Here is a 17,768-nt window from a genome sequence, read left to right as displayed (position 1 = left end):
CTTTAAATTAGGCTAAATTTCACTGAAGAGCCAACATTACTAACTCATCTCCAAATATAATCTCATGGGACAATGCATTCACTCTAAGTAATGTCCAGAAATTAATCAAGAGTTAGGGGTCTTTATATAATGGAATACTACATAGCTATCAGAAAAATGAAGTCATGAAATTTGCTTATAAATGGAGGGACATGGAGAGTATTATGCTGAGTGAAATGAGTCAGAAGAGAGAACCAGACATAGAATGATTGCACTCATTTGTGGGATGTAAAAACCATAGTATAAGATTAATACCTAAGAACAGTAGAAACAAGGAGGACTGGTCCATGGTTGGAAGCTTGCTGCTACAAGTGGGGGTGTGGGAGATTGCAGTTAGGATAGAGAAGGGGCCACTACGACAATGATAGTTGAAAATGATCACTCTGGATAAGAACTGATTGCTGAAATAGGTAAAGGGACAAACAACATAATCTTTCAGTACCTGTAATGCAAACCATAATGCCCAAAAGGAGAAAGGGAGGGAGGGAGGAGGAGGAGGAGGAGGAGGAGGAGGAGGAGGAGGAGGAGGAGGAGGAGAGAGAGAGAGAGAGAGAGAGAGAGAGAGAGAGAGAGAGAGAGAGAGAGAGAGAGAGAGAGAGAGAAGAGATGCCTGACACAGAGGCAGACTGGAATGGGAAGGTGTTGTTGGGGGTGGGGTGGAAGGAGAAACTGGGGATATTGGTGGTGGGAAATGTACACTGGTGAAGTGATGGGTACTGGAACATTGTATAACTGAAACCCAATCACGAACATTTCTGTAACTCTGTATCTCAAAACACTGTCCAAACACTGTCCTTCTGTTGTTCACCGATTTGCTAGAGCGGGTCTAGTAACGTCTCCATTTTGAGACTTGTTACTGAGTTTGGCATATTGAATATGTCTCGGGGAGCTTGCCAGGTTTTGCCATGCAGGCGAGATACTCTTGGTAGCTTGCTGGGCTCTCCGAGAGGGGCAGAGGAATTGAACCTGGCTCAGCTGGGCTGGCTGCGTGCAAGGCAAATGCTCTACCGCTGTGCTATAACTCCGGTAATTAAATATTTTTTTTAAAAAAAAGAATTAGGGGTCTTTTCTAGAACTCAGCAGTACACTCTACTAGCCATTTTCTGCAAGCTCCTTGGGTCATTCCTTTAACCCTTTAAAACACAGGTCAGATGCTTGCTGCTACTTGTCTCACTTGAGCATGAAGCAGCCTCAAAATTCCACATGAGACATAGGATCATCTACCTCCCAACCTAGTGATACTTCTTTTATTGAATATTACAAAAGCCCCTAGTGGGTTCTCAGCAATCTGCAGAGAACGAAGTGTCTGCATTAGCATTGGGAAGACTAGCTTACTTGGTCTCAAAAGAGCTCAGTGAAACCAAGATTGAAAAAGGTATGGGGAATATTGTCTGCCATGGAGGCAGGGGGAGGGTGGGAAAGGGGGGTATACCGGGGATATTGGTGGTAGGGAATGTGCACTGGTGGAGGGATGGGTGTTTGATCATTGTGTGATTGTAACCCAAACATGAAAGCTTGCAACTATCTCACAGTGATTCAATAAAAATAAAAAAAAAGGTCAAAACCTGTGTTTTGTTTTCGCTTTCATTTTTGCTTACTGCAATTTGCAAACCATTTCTTCTCAAGTATGATCAGGGAGAAGAGGTCATGAGAGACAGGTGTCAAAGACCTAAAGCAGATGGCGAAGACCAAAGCAGATGGCCAGAGAGGTGGGATGGCCGACAAGGAAGATTCGGAAACAGGAGGCTCCCAACTTTTTTAGCACTTATAGGCTCCGAGTTGTCAAAGTTTATGGTACAGTTCTCGAGGAGCTGGGAACATAATTTCAAGAAGAGGAACATGATAGCTCCTTAATCAAATTAAATAGCTGAATGAAAGCAATAATTACTCGAATTTACTTGGCAAATTAGCAAGACAAATTAATTGAAACACTACTTTTGATCATAAGGATATAATTAGAAAAATCTTTGGTGGATGAAAATATCTCTGAGGCAAGAATTAAATCAATTGGACAGCTTGGTTATCAAGACCTTATGTGAAACATGGAATTCCAAACTATTATAGAATGTTAGAAAAAAGAATCAAGATTGATCAGCAACCTAAACTATAAAAAATTAAATAAATATCATGTACAAATGAGTGACAACAAAACTTAAAACATCTTTTTATTTTATTTTTTATTGCATCACTGTGAGATACAGTTACGAAGTTTTCATGATTGAGTTTTAGTAATACAATGATCGAACACCCATCCCTTCATCAGTGTCCATTTCTCACCATCAATGTCCCCAGGATTGCTCTCACTACTCCCAACTCACCCCACCCCCTGCCTCTATGCCAGCTGTTAGAAAAAATGAAGTCATGAAATTTGTTTATAAATGGATGGACAAGGAGAGCATTATGTTAAGTGAAATGAGTCAGAAAGAGAGGGACAGACATAGAATGACTGCACTCATCTGTGGAATATAAAAATAACATAGTATGAGACTAACGCTCAAGGACAGTAGAGACAAGGGCCAGGAAGATTAGCACATGGTTGGAAGCCTGCCTCAAGTGCTGGGGGAGAGGGCAGTTGCGTTAGAGAAGGGATCACTAAGTCATCAATAATGGTTGGAGGAATTTCTTAGGATGGGAGATGTGTGCTGAAATTAGACAAAGAAACCAACCATGATGGCCTCTCAGTTTATGTATTGCAAACTATAACGCCCCAAAGAAGAGAGACAGTGAGAAAGAAAACAACTTTTTAGAGTTATACATGGGCAGTACACTATAAAATTAATTGTTCTTATCACAGGTGCTGCACTGTCTTGTTCTCTAAAAAGGAATAAATTGTCATTTATTAAACTTTCACAGAGTTAATGATGGACAACATCAGCAATAACTGACCCTTTGTCCAAAAACACAGACTTCATGGTGGAAAAAAGCATGAGATGCCAGAGTCCAAATACAGACCGGCAGATGCCTTTTCTCCTCAGAGTGGATGCTATTAGACTCATGTTACAATGCAACTTCAAATATTTTCTGCAACTACTTTTTTTTGCCTCACTATGATTTCCATTTCTGGACTCAGTTTACATGTTTTTTCTCTGGGATACTCACTCCTACCTTCACCTTCCCCTTGATCCAGTGTTCCCATCCTCTCCTGCATGCCAGTTTCCATCCCCCTGGTTCACTCTGTTCTCCCTGCAGTCTTCCTCATGCTCCAGATACATATACCCACAACTTAACACCTCTACAACCTGGAGAGCTCTGTTAATACAGGGAAGCCTAGTGAGGTTGCATCCCCTTGACATGCCACAGAACAACTGGAGAAAATACCAGATAGGTGGATTGCATCTGCAAATAAGAAAAAGCATGCCACAAATTATATCCTACAAGGAAATGAACGAATATGTCTCCATGAGTTGGAAGTTTCTATGGAAGTTCTGTTCAAGGATGTCTAAACACCAGCTGGTTTCGGGAGACTGTTGGGCTGCTCACCTCTCCCAGGAGGCTTCTCCTTTCTGCCCTTCCACCTCTCTCAGAGAAAGGAAGTGAAATTTCCTTACCCATGTTACCTTTTCCTTCTTCCTTAGGAGCCTATGGAAATATATCCCATATCACCGACCCACATGAGCATAAGTTTTCCCATCTTAAACAAGTATTAAGAGTTGAGTTGGCCAAGATTAATTCATAAGTGTTGGCCTTGTATGTGACAATACCGCACTACAAGAAAATTGTGGTATTAAGTAGCAAAGAGGAACCCGTGAAATGAACCAGTTCTCCAGATGTGAGGAGTATGAGAGGGTAGAACTCGGTGTACTCTATTGCCTCAACCTGCTCTATTGACATTCCACTGGGATGTAGCCACACCTATTTTGAGGTGAAGTGCCGTTCAGGGACAGTTGCAGAGATGAATAGCTGTGACAATAACTACAGGGATCACACAGCTGAGAAAAATCACTGCCTTACTCTACAGAAACATCTGCCAACCTTGGCCTGGATTCACCAAGTCATGTGGAAAAATATTTGCAAGACAACCACAACCACAATGCCTCTGCAGGGAGCAGCTCATTTCCTTTCTCTCATCTTCCTGTGTGCACTTTTTGTTTGTTTGTGCGCTTGTTTGGAGGCCATGCCCAGCAGTGGGGAGGATGGAACCAGGGTCCCCAGCATGCAAAGCAAGCACTCAGTCCAGGACAATTTTTATGAATCTTTATGAACTGTAAGAAACTTTCTGAACTCAGACAGTTATTATGGATGTCTGCCTCTCCCACTGGTCTGTAAGCTCCCAGAGAACAGTAAAGAGTGCTGTTTGCCATCTTACTGGGGCAGCGGCCCAGCTGAGGGTCTGGCACATTCATACCAAGCACTCCCTCAACATCTGTTGGTTGGGTACCTGAATAAATATACTCTGTAAGTCATCTTCCACTAAGGGGAAAACGACTTGTTTTGGGATATGATATAAAGAGGGAAACAACATTTCAATAAGCACATAGCCAAAATGGGACACTTCTACTACTCTAAGAAGGGTACAAGCCTCAAAAACATTAATGCTGGATGGAAGAGATAGCAGTGGTTGGAGTGATAGCACAGCGGTAAGGCGTTTGCCTTGCGCGCAGCCAGCCCGGCTGAGCTGGGTTTGATTCCTCCGCCCCTCTCAGAGAGCCCGGGAAGCTACCGAGAGTATCTCACCAGCACAGCAAAGCCTGTCAAGCTACCCGTGACGTATTCAATATGCCAAATACAGTAACAACAAGTATCAAAATGGAGACGTTACTGGGCCCGCTCGAGCAAATCGATGAACAACAGGAGGACAGTGTTTGTTTTTGTTTTGGAAGAGATAGCGCACATATGGTCCCCAGAACCCTGCCAGCAGGGATCCCTGAGCACAACTGGATATGGATTAAAAATAAAACTGCACAGCCCTTGGGAGGACATGTCCTCATGCAGTGTCCTTTGAGAAGAACAGACATCAGCTCTAATGATCACAAGTGGCAGAGGCAGCATGTGGCTGTGGCAACAGTAGGCATGTCACAGAAAGTGGGGGCAGACCCATCCCTACTAAGGGTGCTCACCCACATGCACATGGGCTTGGTGGCTCCCAGCTCTGACCAGCCCTCCCTCCACTCTCTATTGGGTCTGCTCCTCATCTGTGATGGCACTCCTCTGCAGCTCAGCTTTTATTAGTGTTTGGGGAGATACTTTCTTGAAGACAATAATACTTTTTTTTTGGCTTTTCGGGTCACACCCGGTGATGCACAGGGGTTACTCCTGAATCTTCACTCAGGAATTACTCCTGGTGGTGTTGGGGGACCATATGGGATGCTGGGAAACGAACCCGGGTCAGATAGGTGCAAGGCAAACGCCCTACCCACTGTATTATAGCTCCAGCCCTGAAAATAATACTTTTTAAAGGCAAAGTTAGATGACATAGACCTGGTGGGTATGCTAGCTTTTTTTAAAGATCTTACTTTGAAAGAAAATATCACAAAGCCTGCAAAGATCATTGTAACCATAAGTATGTATATTCGACAAACTCAATACACCCACTTAGAAAAACAAAAATTTTTTTTTATTGCTTTTTGGGTCACACCTGGCGATGTACAGGGGTTACTACTGGCTCTGCACTCAGGAGTTACTCCTGGTAGTGCTCAGGGGACCATATGGGACGTTGGGAGTCGAACCCGGGTCGGCCGCGTGCAAGGCAAATGCCCTACCCGTTGTGCTATCTCCCCAGCCCCAGGAAAACAAGAATTTTTATCTGGAAATAAGACATATTTTGGTCTCCTTTCCCATCATCCAATCTAAAAGAAATACAACTATTGAACAGTAAATATTGAAACAATACTCTGATTTTTAAAAAGTTGTTAAAACAACTTTTGAGTTTAATAATATTGAATAATAAATCAGCACCAGTAAAACAGCTGGTGTTCTTTCTTAATTCTTAAGTTTGACATGCACATTTTTAATTTACAATGCTGAGAAGATATCAAATACTGGAGTGCGGTAATGAAATCACAAATAACAGGATCTGAGCTTCATTATAACCTGCTAATTAACGGAGCAACACACAAAACAAGAAATCAGCAAGAACAGTGTTCCAAGCAAGTTGGGGCCTGTTGAAACAGCCCTAAATGCCTAAAACATCAGAGAAAGAAAAAGTCCTGCATTAAACTGTTTCCCCTGGACACGACTTGCTTTCCAGAAACAAAACAACAAACCACAAAACCAGCTAACATGGTCCCCGTATTTACCTTCCCTGTATTCATGGCAACACAAGAAGATTGAAACATAAGAAGCATAACATGGAGGAGGAGAAGTGGGCTGAGTGATTCCCACTCTTCATTCACACATATTAGGTGATATGTGAGCAGGTCTTTCTACCAAGAGGGCCCGTATAATTTTGAGGAAAGTGAGGCCTTTGTTGTTCAATGAATCAAACAAAAACTTGCTTTATTTGGTGGGGCCAGCAAGATAGAGATTAAGGCATTTGCCTTGCATGTGATCGACCCTGGTTCACTCCACAGCATTGGAGTGATCCCTGAGTAATACAAGAGTAAGCCCTGAGCACCACTAGGTGTGCTCCCATCCTAGAAAACTACTTTCTTTTCAAATGAATGAACTTTCCATCCTTCCTTTAGAAAAATCGATTTATCATTAGCTGACCACATCGATTTATCATTAGCTGACCACATTATACCATTTAGCACTACAGCTGAACACCCCCGTACATATATAGGATTCATAGAGTACCCATTACTGGATTTTTGGTACCATCCTATGCAATTGTATAGATCCTTGTTATGGCACCAAATCAAATCATTTTTCTCAATATCTTACTTTTTGTGGGGAAGTTTTAGTCAAAAATAAGAAAAAAGATAATAAAAATAATGTGCAGTGATAACAAAAATGACAAAAATTAATAATAACACTATAGGTAGGAATATTAAGAATTTTCTTCTGAAATGCAAATATTTAACATATTGAACAAAATATTTTAAATATGCAAAACATTCACTTATGCTAAACATAAGTGGATGTTTAAGATAGTTTATGCAATGATTGTCAAAAGCGAAGTCTTTCACGCTTATTTTGTTTTACTTTTGGGATCTCCTCAGAAGTTTTCAGGATTCCAGGGATGAACCATGTCGTACGAGAAACCATGAGCTGCTGGGAATAGAACTCAGGACTTCACCCACTCGGCTTATGCTTCTCCCCTTTAAGCGAGCTCTTGGCCCCATCTATACTTTAGGGGAATACATAAGTATAATTATTTGGCAATAGTGTTCTGTGGGTTCACAATTTTGATTTTGTGACAGCAACTTCACAGAAGAGAATAGTCTATAAAGAACACATATTTATTAGACTGCTTATTACAATATCTTAAAATATCAGAGACTGGAATACACTAAATATCCATTCAGAAAGAAATCAGTGGTTAACTGCAGTTTTATCAAAGAGTGAAAAGTCTTCTCCAAGTCAACATGATGCAAACCATGTTGAAGAATGTGAACTGTTTCTTTGGGAAGGGGGACTGCAGAACACCTGGGAGTGCTTGGCGGTCACTCCTGGTGATGCTGGAGCAGGGAGACAGATGCAGAGCCAGAGATAACACCAAGATCATCTGCTACATGGAAGGCAAATGCCTTAACTCCCCTACCACCTTAATTCCAGTCCCACAAATGACTTTTTAATAGTAAAGTAGAATACAATGGTGTTACAAGTAAAAATATCGAAAACTTCCCAATACACAGAAAAATCAAAATCACCAGAGCCCATATTAAAAGTATAAACATGCACTTATTTAGTAGCATCTCTCTCTGCTTCTGGGACCCTGATCTCAATAATGTCCTGGTGAGACCTCTCATCCCACCCTGTACCTATTCTATTCTGCATTCTTGTACACAAGCTGCTCCTGTCCACTTTTAGATGATCCATAAGCATTGCTTTTTCAAGACCCAGTTTAACTTTCACCTCCTTTACAAAGTTCTCTATTACCCTGGAAGGAGGTATTTTGGAATTCGTATTCCTCACTGTCATTTCCTTGATGGTTTTATTTGCTTCGTTTTCCTGGATGGAGTTCGAAATCCTTGAACAGAGTCATTTTTAGCATAGTCCATGAGTAATAAAAAATGATTTTGAATGAATTAATCAATGGCTATAACTCTCCAGAGCAGAAGCTACTGCTTATTTAGTATCTAAAATCCTTCCACAGAGTAGGCAAACAAGAGTGTGTCAGTAATTATTCACTGAACCAATGGATCAAGGGGTGTGTGTGTGTGTGTGTGTGTGTGTGTGTGTGTGTGTGTGTACATTTACCCATGCCTACTGGCTCTAATACCAGGCTACATTTTTCTTTCTGGTCCCCTTTCCAACTTTTCTTTCTTGAGCGATCAGATAACGTTCATTTCGAAAGGGAGTGCCAACAATAAAGAGAACTTACCCAAGTCGTATTGGCCAGAAATGTAGCCACAAGTCTGCCGAACTTCCTCGCTGCCCCAACCCAAGGGATAGAGGGCACAGCCAGCACCAATCAACAATCCTGCAAAAAGATAAGACAAGAGGGCTTTAGCAGGACCTTTCTGCATTCCCAGATAAAGGCAGCTGGCGGAGAAAAATCAATACTAGCAATATAACAAAAGAGCATGGTGTCTGCTTTTTGGAAAACACCAGCCACAGCTCTCTTAAGCAAGCGAAGGTCGGTCTGAGTCCAAGCATAATTTCAAGTCTTCTCAAAAGTGAAGGGGAACTTGACAGCTCAGTTTGGTTCCAACTTTGCCGTTCAGAGCATTAAAACCTGGCCTTGCAAATCCTGTTTAGGAAACACATTCCAGAAGCCCTTTTATCACACTTGTAAGAAGCCAACCAATTCTCCCATCAATCCATGTAAACAAGGAGGTATGTAATTCAAGAGCAAGTGAAAGCGCCTAATAGGTTATGCGTCATCATTCATTAGGTTTCTTTTCCAACTTAAGAAGCAAAATAGAATGTTTCAGCACCATCAAGTTTGATCAGGGGCAGAGAGAACAAAGATTTTCATGAACCACTTAGGCATACCAACTGAGTCTGCATCTGAACCTGTGAACCATATTATCTGCCTGCTCTGGTGTGAAGTTAAGAATCAAAGCTCATCTGTCTAGTAGTCTCGGAAATACTCTAGGAGACAGACACATACTGAAAGCTAAGTTCTTCTCGAAGCAGAGTCTTCAAGGTTTGTAATTAAACTGAAACAAAGGGGCAGTTTTATTTTAATATTAATTAAGTTACACAGCCTACTTTGAGCTGACAGCTTTCCATCAGAAGTCTTTAGTTTTGCTCTGAGGCCTAACATGGATTTGTAAGAAGGTGAATGAGCCTTAACACCCACTCTTTGAATCTTTGGCCTAATCTTACAGTAACAGCTTGTCATGCCAATCATCAAGCCATATCATCATCACCCATAACTCCCACACATGCCAGGACAGCAGGGCACTACCCATACAGCCTGATTGGCTACAATAGCAGCACTGTCTGAGGTAATGTGAATTATAAGTTGCTAAATGAGGGAGCCCTTTAGATGAAAAAAAACCCCCATTAATATGGTAATATGGAATGCAGGATTGCAGGGCTCCAAATGCATAGAGGAGAGGGTCAGAAATTCTCTTTATCCCTGTCCCTAGTCCTCCCAACGGCCCTATGGGTCACAGGCATGGCTGCTGCGCATACCAATAGTTGGTTTCCCTGCCACCTTCAAATGGGTCCTGCACCTGCTTCCCTCCCTCAGTCTCTGAACTGGGCTTATAGGGAGACATCTCCCAGGGATGGACAGAGAAACACTTCCTATCTTGGGAGTCCCTCCTTAAAAATCTGATCCTTCCTGCAAAAGAAAAAGGATCCTTGAATGCAAGACCCCTTAATTCTATTGAAGGAAAACCAGCAAAGAATTACAGAAGCAGCTAATGATGGGTTCCATAATGCCCCAGCTGTAATTGTATAAATATGGAGTGTGTTCAGCTGAAGAATAATGCAGCAAGCACTAATGTGAGATTTTGCTGATGAAGCAAATGCCCTAGTAACTGGTTTCTTCAGGCATTTTTTTCCCTTGGGATAGAATTTATAGCATTCTGGAGACAACTCAAAACAAGTTTTATCCACTGTCAGGTAAAGTGATAATGAATGAGGATGCTAAAGTTCACATAACTTGAATTCCATGAATGCTTAAAAAATAAGATGGTATCATTTTCATGACATGCTGTTCTTCAAGTAAAAAGCAGTATTTTTTTTTTGGAATCTGGTGAGTAACTTTTTAAGGATGAAAAATGCAGAAAGACAGTAGACAGGAAATGTTGACATGTAAGAAAAAAATTAAAACAGTAACATTTAAACCATAAGCTTTCCCTTTGTGTGATCTCAAGCAAATGAATAACAGTCTCAGTTACAAACTTGAGCAGGATGACTGACAAATACGAGTCATATACTCACAAAAGCCACCCACTTTGCTCTGGTACCCAAAGCGCTTCAAAGATGAAAGATAAATAGCTTATACTGTCTATGGAAGAACAAGCAGATCTGTGGTTCTCCAAGGGACAAAGCACAGAGTGGTCAGGGTTCTTTGGCCAAATATTGGGCTGTGTTTGTGACATTCTAAAACGAAGATTCAACCATGCAAATTATAAACAAGTTCAGGCACAGTGAGTGTGATATGCATATGATTTTTTAAAATTCCATGAGATTATGCTCACATTGACAAAAATTGTTCATTTGAGGGGAACTAACATGATTTTTTATATTACCATGTACGTACTCGTTGTTTGGTTCTCTGTTAATATTTGCTAATAGCAAAGAGGCTACAGACTCTGGAGGCTTGTGAAATATTTCTGGAGAAAATACCTGTTGCAAAGTAATCACGCTAATGAGCTGTCACAGTCAGTCGATTCTGTAGGTAAACATTAGTGTTCTTCTTACTGCCTTGCAAAGTTTGGTTGTTAAGGAGAAAGGAAGCCACAGGCTGAATTTAGCCCAACAGACAAAAAAGTTTTATTAGCCAGTGGGTACAACAAAGTGGGTGCATCAATCTGTAAGTTCAGTGACACCCCTTTCCCCAATTCCATCAGCATCATTCCAATAATACCTTCAATGTACCATGTAAATAATCATATGACAGGATGAGTGACCAAACCCATCACTTTACAGTATCTTCCATTTTGTGGAATAGTAATCACGCACAGCAAGAGTTCTCGATCTGCCTATAAAGTAGCCATGGCTACATGTAGCTATTTCAATAAAATTCGCATAAATTAAAATTATTTTTTTCAGTTGCACTACACAAGTTAAGTGTCTAAGAGCCACACAGCACCACTGGCTACTCTACTGGGCTGTGCAAATACAGAGCATTTTCGTAATCGCAGAAGGTGTTACTGGAGATGGTTTGTCTGAATCTAATATTATTTATGCCCCGAGCAGAGCCCCAGCAGCCAAAGACCTCCAGAACCAGCCACAACCATGCTGAGACCACTCTCCACATGCATGAAGGTACTGGCAGAGGAACAAAGGCATGCGGGTCCCGGGGCTAAGATCTCCAAGCCTGCTCGGATTGGGGCTGAGCATCCTCCACCCAGATCCTCCATCTTCCAGTAGGCAGGGGTCACACCCACCAACTGCCCCCCGGCACAGTGTAATCCCATCAATGGCCAAGACCCAGAGACTATAAAACCCAGCTCCTGAAAGCTTATCATCTCATTCTTACTTTGGACAATCTGGCAGGCTACCGAATGTAACCTGCACACATGACAGAGTCTGGCAAACTCCCCATGGTGTACCCAATATGCCAAATACCAGTAACAATGATGGGTCTCATTCTTCTAACCCTGAAAGAGTCTTGAATATGACACTTTTTAAAATCTCAGGGTGAGGGAGAAGGAGGCGTTACTGGTGCTAGCTCAAGGCAATCGACGAACAACAGGATGATCGTGATGGTGATCGTGAATATTACTTCAAAAGGATCCTGGGCTAGTCAGATACCTAGCTGCTATGCTTGATATTGCAAGCTTGTTAATAATCAAAATCTCTACTGTCCATTTACACTCTTTTCTAGAGTGGGACAAGAGATCAGGACATGTTTTAAATTTTATTTCTTGGTGCTAGGGATAAAATTCAGGCTGTCTCACACATGCGAGTAAGCTTCCTCCCACAGGGCTACAGCCCTGGCCTCAGAGAGTTATTTTGGTAACTTGTCTGCTAGAAGGCATTATTGTTCACATTCTATTAATGAGAAACTCTTGGATGGGAGTTAGAAGGTAAAGGAAGGGGAATAAGTCATCTTCTTCATTAGCAGATGCAGCCTGTGCTGGAGGCAGTGGGAACTGTCTTGCCATAAACAGGAGACATGGAATTTGGGGAATTACTTCAAGACACCCTCTGCAGCATTGCTGGAGGCCAGATCATCCACTGTTGCTTCTTTCAATCTGAGAACTTTCTCATTTTTCTCAATTGTCCCCAAACTAGAACCCTAGAGGTTCTAGTTTTTGATGACTGCAGCCTGAAGCTCAAACTGCTTGAGCGACTAAATTAAGAGTTGATAAATCCCGAAGACATCTGGTGTTCTATGTGCCAATCTTACACACAGTCCCCAAGGACCCAGAGCTAGCTGGCATCCTGTTATTGACTTAATCTGTCTCTGACCGGTGGTTTATTTCATTGGCATAAACCAGAGTCTACTAGGGTAGATGCTAAGCTTTCTATTCCGCTACTTCCATATTATCTGTTTTTTTCTGTTAAATTTTATTGCTAACACAATCGATGATATTTATTAAACCTTGGAGGCAAGTATACATAGTGCTATGTTTGCAGCTTTTACATCCACTGCCTCTCTGGTCTCTGAGAGGGAACTTAGCCAACATACCCTCTCCTGGAAGATGGATTTCTGAAGAGGACACTTAGAATGTTAACTAACCATTCTGAGGGTGTTGGTTGGGGTCACCTAGACTTCTGTTGTCTATAGTGAAGAATATATGTTGTAATTTATAATATGAGCTAAATATAGTAACTTTTTTAATGGAAGGTAGCTGCTATTGTTCAGTTTTAGCTGTTCTAAGCCTCAGAACATAGTGTGGAAATCAACGTTTGATGGAAAAATAGTTTCAAATTCCCTGAATTAGACAGCCATTTAGTTGTTATGCTATGCTGAAGTGACACTCAGAAAATTCTGAAAGTTGGAGTTGCCCAGATGGTGTTGTTGTGACCTGACTTTTCCTAGAAGTTTTAGTAATATATTTTGATCCTGGGAGGTACATGACCCAACCAGAACCTCTGACTCACAAACTTCTGTACTGTATACATGTATTTTTTTCTGTCACATATAAACTTTGTGATTACCCCATTGGCTTACTTATTTGATGTTTTAACCAAATTCCTATGTCACTACTATACAAAATAATGTTTTTTTAAAAGTCACATGATCACACTATTGGAAATTCTATGCAGAGAGCAGTCGGAGTGAGAAAAAGAATCTGGGAAGTGAGGAAACAAGCCGAGGAGATGGGGTGCAAGATCATTTGCAGCTGTTAAGAAGTGGATCTATTTTTGCAATCCTGAAGACTGCAACTTTTAAGGGGTCATGAGTAAATCACAAATTAGTGTAAATTAGTTCCATTTTAACTTTTTACCTAACACCTCTCTGGAATCAGCTATCAGGAAGCAACAGACTAGAAAGGTCACTTTGTAGGCGGTGGTAGAAATATAGAGAGATGTGCTGAACAAGAAAAAACAGGCAAAGGCAGCTCAGATAGAGAAGGGAACACCAAGTAAATGATGTTGGGAGGAACCATTCGGTTGAAAGATACGTGCCAAAAGCAGACTATAGACCGAACATGAAGGCTGCTCAATACTTCTGTTGCAAACCACAACACCCAAAAGAAGAGAAAATAAAAGCGAATGCCCTGCCGCTGAGGTGGGGTGGGGTGGTGGGGGATGGGGAAGAGATGGTGGAAGGGATGCTGGGAAAATTGGTGGGGAAAAATGGGCACTGGTGGAGGAATGGGTAAACAATCATTGTGTGACTATAATGCAAACACGAAAGTTCGTAAGTTTGTAACTGTACCCCATGGTAATTCACTAATAAAAAAATTTTAAATAAATAAAAAAATGATACAGTACTGGGACTGAAGCAAAACAAAAAAAAAGAAGGAAAAAATCAACAAATGACCCAACCATCCTGCAACTTAAAGAAATTCTGCCTAATTTCTGAAATTTAAATTTCTGAGGGGCTGGAGCAATAGCACAGCAGGTAGGGCACTTGCCTTGCAGGAGGACAACCCGGGTTTAATTCCTTAGTCCCTCTCGGAGAGCCAAGCAAACTACGGAGAGTATCCCACCCACACGGGAAAGCCTGGCAAGTTCCCTGTGGCATATTCGATATGCCGAAAACAGTAATAACAAGTCTCATAATGGAGATGTTACTGGAGCCTGCTGGAGCAAATTGATGAACGACGGGAGGACAGTGCTACAGTGTGACAGTTCTGAGATGTAGAAAAATCCAGTTGAATTTCATTCAACCCAGAAACTCTAGTTGGGGTCTCACCCTACTAAATGATGATTAAACATGTTTGAGAGTCTGTATCCATTGGAATGAACGACCTCTACAGCAAAGGCAAGGCTAGGGGGAAAGAGATGGCACAAGCATGGATCAAGGGAAAACAGTGTGGAGGATGGGTACTCGATCATTGTATAATTAAAAACCAAGCACAAAAATTTGTAAGTCTACAACTGTACCTCATGGTGTTTCACTAAAAAAAATTACATTAAAAAAATTAAAAAATAATAAAAAATAAAAGGTGTGGAATGGGGGTGCTGGTGAGATTCCATTACCAAAGAGGATGCTGTTCTCTCAAATAAGTTTCATGCGTCTGTGTGGGCCTGGGCAGTCTCTGCCTGCCTTGAGCACGACTCTCCCATGGGTGGAAACTCGATTTGTTTTCGCACAGTGATGAAAATGGCAAGCACGATACAGATGCTTTCCCAGAATCTGAGCCTGAGGTCTGAAGCCGGTAAAAAGCTCAGTGGTCAAAGTACAGAAAGAGAACCTGGTGCTGGGAATTTTCCTCTCTGCACAACTCTTTCTTTTCAAAACCAGTACTTTACAACGTCAGCAATAGAATATTAACATAACAATTCAGTTCCTGCCAAGAAGGCCAAACAAACCTCCAGTCAGTCCATGCCAATTACTCTCCACAGGTGGGAAGAATAGAATCCTCATGTTAAACTCATAAAGCCGCCTTTTTTCCAGGCCCCTCTTGAACAGTTTTATGTGAGCTCACTTTTCCCCCATGACTATGCCGCCATTCTTTTTTTCCACAGTTTATTATACTCTTTATGGTGTGACTTTTTCCACCTATGCCCTGCCAGTGGTCAGACCAGCATTTCCCATCAATTCATCTTTTATGCTTTTTTGGATACTTTTATCCATCCTCCAGTTCCTTTATCTTCTTTTCTGGGACAAGCTCTGAGGGAAATTGTTTTCTTTATTTCTCTCCTGAAAGCGACTCCTTCCAGCACTCTGTTATCTGGGCTTCTCTGGAAGGGGTTGGCAGGTTTCCATGGCCAAGTCTTTATATGCTAATTTATATACATGATGCTCCTTCACTTTACCCCTGGATAATGGTCTCTACAAAATGTAGCAACAGGAAACATTCAGTGCTGGGGAGGGAAGAAGAATAAGGGCCTAGCAAGGAGTGAACTTTCTCAGAAGCTATAGGAAGAAGGCTTGCCTAAGCTGTCATCAGACACATCTCCTTTCAAATTCTTTCTGGAAACTGAATCACAGAGGATACTAGAGGTTTATTAAGGGACACCGAATAAATGTAGATGTATCTCAGAGCTCCAAAACCTCAATCTGGGCTCTTTTTGATCCATTTTCATCCCAAAGATGGGGAAGTAGAATTTCATGGTTCCAGTTTCAGCCACAGATATGATAGATTTGACCAACACTATATTTCACTAATATATACACGTTTTACTTCAAAGTCCAGATTTCTTGTGTCTGAAATGACTTGCAAGATGTGCCAGTGCTAAGTTGGCACATGGCTAAGTGAAGGCAGGACCATTCAATGTCTTGGGAGCATGTACTGGTCCCAGGAGCATTTCTGGCTGGGAACTAACTATTGGTACTAAGGACAATGGTACTTTGAATGAATCTTGAACTTTTCTTTATCTCTGAAAGTTGAGTCTCATCTTTTGAGATATGTTCGCTCCTTACCTTATGCACAGACCCTCCCATTATACTAGCTGATAAGACAAAAAACCTAAACATTTTGGCTACCTCAGTAGGATTAGATTTTATAACATTGCTTTTTTAAAAAAAAAACTTTTTAACGCATGTTGGTATATAAAGGATTTCACTTCCTCCCAGGAGATCCCACAAGGATGTACTCTGCACCATTTATCCAGTTGGAGCTCAGCACTTTACTTTGTTATTTATAAGTACATCTTCTAGAAGGCCAAAAACTCTACACAATTTACTTGCGTGCAGTTCATGGTTATTTGTTAAATATTAAATAGTAATAATATTATTTATTCAATATTCATGAGCTTCTGAATAATTGTTTAATAGTAATGTAACATCATATTAGACAGAGTTGCCCTCATTAAGCAAAGGAGGACGCCGAAGCTTAGAGAAGCAGGACTTTACCATTCAGGAAGACACTAAGTGGTAGATCCGCGGAGTCACATCCAGGTGTCTGAACCCTAAGCTAGAACTCTGTGTCTCTTCCTTCTAATTCCTCCTTCTGTTCTCCAAGAACATATAAAACTTGTTCCCACAACTATGGGTGCATTGCTCCCTGCAGAAAATGGAGAAGGGGGAATGAGTTGGTAGATCAAGGGAGATTTCAAGTCTCTATCTTTCCGGGATGATTTTATTGTTGTTGTATCCAAAGACAATCTACAGAAATTGCTGGTGCCTGAGTGTGGGTAAGGAGGGACCTCACAGTGATATCCACCCAGCACAAGCTCTGACTCTACAAAATGCACATCTTTTTGAAACGCAAGAAATGGATTTTTTTTTTTTTTGCTTTTCGGGTCACACTTGGCGATGCTCAGGGGTTACTCCTGGCTTTGCATCAGGAATCACTTCTGGAGGAGCTCAGGGGACCATTCCCATATGGGAATCGAACCCGGGTTGGCAGCATGCAAGGTAAACAAGCTGAGCTGTCACTCCAGTCCCAAGAAATGGATTCTTGACCATCACAAGTTTAGCTAAGGAAAGTGCATCTTCTCCATGCACTGAAACATAAAACAGAAGTGTGTGATCATCTCTAAACAATCAGAGATAATTTTGCAAACCAGGGCGAAAATTTCTTTGCTGACAATATCCTGCAGAATAGATCCTCCTGTAGTTTTTCGTAAAATAGTTTCCAAATATTTTTCATTGATTCTTATATCTTCTCCTTCATAAGACCATATATCAGAGGACAAAAGGCATACATATGTTAGTGTACCAGACCCTGCCCCTTAGCTCACAGAAAAAAAAAATTACAAATTAATTTCCACTACAAATGACTTGTTATATTGGCCCTTTTAGAGTTCCAGGCAATAACTGGTAAAAACAACAAAAAAAGTTGTTTCAAACAATGAAACTCTGCAAGAGATGTTGCAATATTTATATAAAAATTTGGGGGCAGTTGAAGGGGACATATAAGGAAAAACACTTCGGTTCCAACATTTCACTCCTATAGATCTCAGTTTTCCTTGAATGTGAATGAAACTTAGGTCTA

General features: G+C 41.2%; 1 protein-coding gene across 1 annotated transcript in view; it reads right to left on the bottom strand.

Annotated features, from left to right (window-relative positions):
* LHFPL6 (LHFPL tetraspan subfamily member 6) overlaps window positions 1-17,768 on the bottom strand; it is a 262,165-nt gene that overhangs the window by 23,696 nt on the left and 220,701 nt on the right. The window contains exon 2 of the mRNA XM_056126198.1: window positions 8,465-8,563. Within this exon, the coding sequence (XP_055982173.1) occupies window positions 8,465-8,563 (99 nt within the window). The remainder of the gene's footprint in view (window positions 1-8,464; window positions 8,564-17,768) is intronic.

Source organism: Sorex fumeus, unplaced genomic scaffold (assembly GCF_029834395.1).
Source record: "Sorex fumeus unplaced genomic scaffold, SorFum_2.1 ptg000061l, whole genome shotgun sequence".
Lineage (NCBI taxonomy): Eukaryota > Metazoa > Chordata > Mammalia > Eulipotyphla > Soricidae > Sorex > Sorex fumeus.
The sequence above is the reverse complement of the archived record's forward strand: the minus strand, read 5'-3'. Positions and strand labels throughout refer to the sequence as shown.